Source organism: Pristiophorus japonicus, chromosome 9 (genome assembly GCF_044704955.1).
Source record: "Pristiophorus japonicus isolate sPriJap1 chromosome 9, sPriJap1.hap1, whole genome shotgun sequence".
NCBI classification, from domain to species: domain Eukaryota; kingdom Metazoa; phylum Chordata; class Chondrichthyes; family Pristiophoridae; genus Pristiophorus; species Pristiophorus japonicus.
Window position 1 is genome coordinate 182,134,713 of NC_091985.1, and position 4,665 is coordinate 182,139,377.

General features: G+C 45.3%; 1 protein-coding gene across 1 annotated transcript; it reads right to left on the reverse strand.

Moving 5' to 3' along the window:
* Nucleotides 1-3,605: 3,605 nt before the first annotated feature.
* Nucleotides 3,606-4,040, reverse strand: LOC139272768 (histone H2A type 1-H-like). Its single transcript, XM_070888883.1, has one exon. The coding sequence runs from the start codon at nucleotides 4,038-4,040 to the stop codon at nucleotides 3,606-3,608; it is 435 nt and encodes a 144-aa protein (XP_070744984.1).
* Between the last annotated feature and the right edge of the window lie 625 nt (nucleotides 4,041-4,665).

Here is a 4,665-nt window from a genome sequence, read left to right on the forward strand (position 1 = left end):
AAGGACTTCATCGAACTCCCTTTTGAATATATTTAGTGAATTGGCCTCAACTACTTTCTGTGGTAGAAAATTCCACAGGTTCACCACTCTCTGGGTGAAGAAGTTTCTCCTCATCTCGGTCCTAAATGGCTTACCCCTTATCCTTAGACTGTGACCCCTAGTTCTGGACTTCCCGAACATTGGGAACATTCTTCCTGCATCTAACCTGTCTAAACCCGTCAGAATTTTCAACGTGTCTATGAGGTCCCCTCTCATTCTTCTGAACTCCAGTGAATACAAGCCCAGTTGATCCAGTCTTTCTTGATAGGTAAGTCCCACCATCCCGGGAATCAGTCTGGTGAAGCTTCGCTGCACTCTCTCAATAGCAAGAATGTCCTTCCTCAAGTTAGGAGACCAAAACTGTACACAATACTCCAGGTGTGGCCTCACCAAGGCCTTGTACAACTGTAGCAACACCTCCCTGCCCCTGTACTCAAATCCCCTCGCTATGAAGGCCAACATGCAATTTGCTTTCTTAACCGCCTGCTGTACCTGCATGCCAACCTTCAATGACTGATGTACCATGACACCCAGGTCTCTTTGCACCTCCTCTTTTCCTAATCTGTCACCATTCAGATAATAGTCTGTCTCTCTGTTTTTACCACCAAAGTGGAAACCTCACATTTATCCACATTATACGTCATCTGCCATGCATTTGCCCACTCACCTAACCTATCAAAGTCGCTCTGCAGCCTCATAGCATCCTCCTCGCAGCTCACACTGCCACCCAACTTAGTGTCTCCGCAAATTTGGAGATACTACATTTAATCCCCTCGTCTAAATCATTAATGTACAATGTAAACAGCTGGGGCCTCAGCACAGAACCTTGCGGTACCCCACTAGTCACTGCCTGCCATTCTGAAAAGTACCCATTTACTCCTACTCTTTGCTTCCTGTCTGACAACCAGTTCTTAATCCACGTCAGCACACTACCCCCAATCCCATGGGCTTTAACTTTGCACATTAATCTCTTGTGTGGGACCTTGTCGAAAGCCTTCTGAAAGTCCAAATATACCACATCAACTGGTTCTCCCTTGTCCACTTTACTGGAAACATCCTCAAAAAATTCCAGAAGATTTGTCAAGCATGATTTCCCTTTCAAAAATCCATGCTTACTTGGACCTATCATGTCACCTCTTTCCAGATGCGCTGCTATGACATCCTTAATAATTGATTCCATCATTTTACCTACGACTGAGGTCAGGCTGACCGGTCTATAATTCCCTGTTTTCTCTCTCTCTCCTTTGTTGAAAAGTTGGGTTACATTGGCTATCCTCCACTCGATAGGAACTGATCCAGAGTCAATGGAATGTTGGAAAATGACTGTCAATGCATCCGCTATTTCCAAGGCCACCTCCTTAAGTACTCTGGGATGCAGACCATCAGGCCCTGGTGATTTATCGGCCTTCAATCCCATCAATTTCCCCAACACAATTTCCTGAATAATAAGGAATTCCCTCAGTTCCTCCTTCTAACTAGACCCTCTGACCCTTTTTATATCCGGAAGGTTGTTTGTGTCCTCCTTCGTGAATACCGAACTAAAGTACTTGTTCAATTGGTCCGCCATTTCTTTGTTCCCCGTTATGACTTCCTCTGATTCTGACTGCAGGGGACCTACGTTTGTCTTTACTAACCTTTTTCTCTTTACATATCTATAGAAACTTTTGCAATCCATCTTACTGTTCCCTGCAAGCTTCTTGTCGTACTCCATTTTCCCTGCCCTAATCCAACCCTTTGTCCTCCTCTGCTGAGTTCGAAATTTCTGCCAGTTCCCGGGTTCGCTGCTATTTCTGGCCAATTTGTATGCCACTTCCTTGGCTTTAATACTATCCCTGATTTCCCTTGATAGCCACGGTTGAGCCACCTTCCCTATTTCATTTTTACGCCAGACAGGAATGTACAATTGCTGTAGTTCATCCATGCGGTCTCTAAATGTCTGCCATTGCCCATCCACAGTCAACCCCTTAAGTATCATTCGCCAATCTATCCCAGCCAATTCACGCCTCATACCTTCAAAGTTACCCTTATTTAATTTCTGGACCATGGTCTCTGAATTAACTGTTTCATTCTCCATCCTAATGCAGAATTCCACCATATTATGGTCACTCTTCCCCAAGGGGCCTCCCACAATGAGATTGCTAATTAATCCTCTCTCATTACACAACACCCAGTCTAAGGTGGCCTCCCACCTAGTTGGTTCCTCGACATATTGGTCTCGAAAACCATCCCTTATGCACTCCAGGAAATCCTCCTCCACTGTATTGCTTCCAGTTTCGCTAGCCCAATCTATGTGCATATTAAAGTCACCCATTACAACTGCTGCACCCTTATTGCATGCACCCCTAATTACCTGTTTGATGCCCTCCCCAACATCACTACTACTGTTTGGAGGTCTGTAGACAAATCCCACTAACGTTGTTTGCCCTTTGGTGTTCTGCAGCTCTACCCATATAGATTCCACATCATCCAAGCTAATGTCTTTCCTAACTATTGCATTAATCTCCTCTTTAACCAGCAATGCTACCCCACCTCGTTTTACTTTTATTCTATCCTTCCTGAATGTTGAGTTCCCAGCCCTGATCATCCTGGAGCCATGTCTCAGTCATGCCAATCACATCATATTTGTTAACATCTATTTGCACAGTTAATTCAACCACCTTATTGCGGAAACTCCTTGCATTAAGACACAAAGCCTTCAGCCTTGTTTTTTTAACGCCCTTTGTCCTTTTAGAATTTTGCTGTACAGTGGCCCTTTTTGTTCTTTCCCTTGGGGTTCTCTGCCCTCCACTTTTACTCATCTCCTTTCTGTCTTTTGCTTTTGCATCCTTTTTGTTTCCCTCTGTCTCCCTGCATTGGTTCCCATCCCCCTGCCATATCAGTTTAACTCTTCCCCAACAGCACTAGCAAACACTCCCCCTAGGAAATTGGTTTCGGTCCTGCCCAGGTGCAGACTGTCCAGTTTGTACTGGTCCCACCTCCGCCAGAACGGTTCCAATGCCCTAGGAATTTGAATCCCTCCCTGCTGCACCACTGCTCAAGCCACGTATGCATCTGCGCTATCCTGCGATTCCTACTCTGACTAGCACGTGGCACTGGTAGCAATCCCGAGATTACTACTTTTGAGGTCCTACTTTTTAATTCAGCTCCTTGCTCCTTAAATTCGTTTCGTAGGACCTCATCCCTTTTTTTTTACCTATGTCGTTGGTACCAATTAACATCCATTTATATTCGGCTCACACAATGTGTTCACTGAAGGCCTGTCTCACGTTCAGGTTCCGTCTGTTTTCATTTGTCTGAAGTAGGTCTCGCTCTATATTGAATCATTGATGGTAATATCCGCTAACAGCAAACCTGTGGCAGTGTTTAGTGATCTAGATTTCTACATATTCGACAGAGAGTGACCGGTTTATAACCGCGATCAGGAAACGCCCAGCTTCATTGCTGAAATTCAATGTTAAATTAGATCCACGGATAAAGGAGATCCATCCAACATCAAGGACCCCTTTCAGATACTGTGGGTGGCTCTGAAAATAGCCTTTGGGTTATTCGATTAAATCCTGTCCGCATTACTTGCTCTTGGACGCACTGGTGATTTTCTTGGGCAGCAGCACAGCCTGGATATTAGGCAGCGCCCCGCCCTGAGCGATGGTCACCTTTCCCAGCAACTTGTTGAGCTGCTGGTCGTTGCAGATGGCCAGCTGCAGGTGTCTGGGGATGATGCGGGTCTTCTTGTTGTCACGGGCCGCGTTGCCGGCCAGCTCCAGGATTTCATCGGTCAGATACTCGAACTCAGCAGCCCTGTCGACCGGGGCTCCGCCACCCACACGCTCAGCGTAGTTCCCCTTCCGCCGGAGCCTGTGAACACAGCCTACAGGGAACTGCAGTTCGACTCGGGAGGAGCGAGACTTGGCCTTGGCCCGAGCTTTACAGCCGCTTTTTCCTCTTCCAGACATTTCCACAATCCACACGTTCAGAGAAAGAATGAGAAACTCCTCCCACATCTTCTGGAGGAATGCAGGGAGCGAACTTGTGATTGGTCGCTTTGTGGTGAATTTCATTGGTCATTTCCGATGTCCAATCACAATCTCTGTAGCCCACCAATGAATTCAGGGCTGAAATTACTGTCCTCAAAAGTTAGTCCGCAAACGATTAAGAAAGTCAAAAATCCCTCCAATAATTGTTAAAATTGCGGATTATGTTAAAAACTTCAACATTAGCCAAATATTCCCAAATACGTTTTGTTTCCTTTTATCATATTCCATATTTCCCTAGTAAATTACAGGCTGTTACAATCAACGTTAAATTCAGGTTCAATTTTAAACTGAATCACCAATAATTCTGTAACGGCACACATTCCAGCTCAAGCTTTGTAAAACTGGGGATTCCTAGATTATAGAGGATTGGCTAACTAACAGAAAACAGAGAGTAGGGATAAATGATTCATTCTCGGGTTGGCAATCAGTAACTAGTGGGGTGCCGCAGGGATCAGTGCTGGGACTCCAACTATTTACAATCTCTATTAACGACTTGGAAGAAGGGACCGAGTGTAACGTAGCCAAGTTTGCTGACGATACAAAGATGGGAGGAAAAGCAATGTGTGAGGAGGACACAAATAATCTGCAAAAG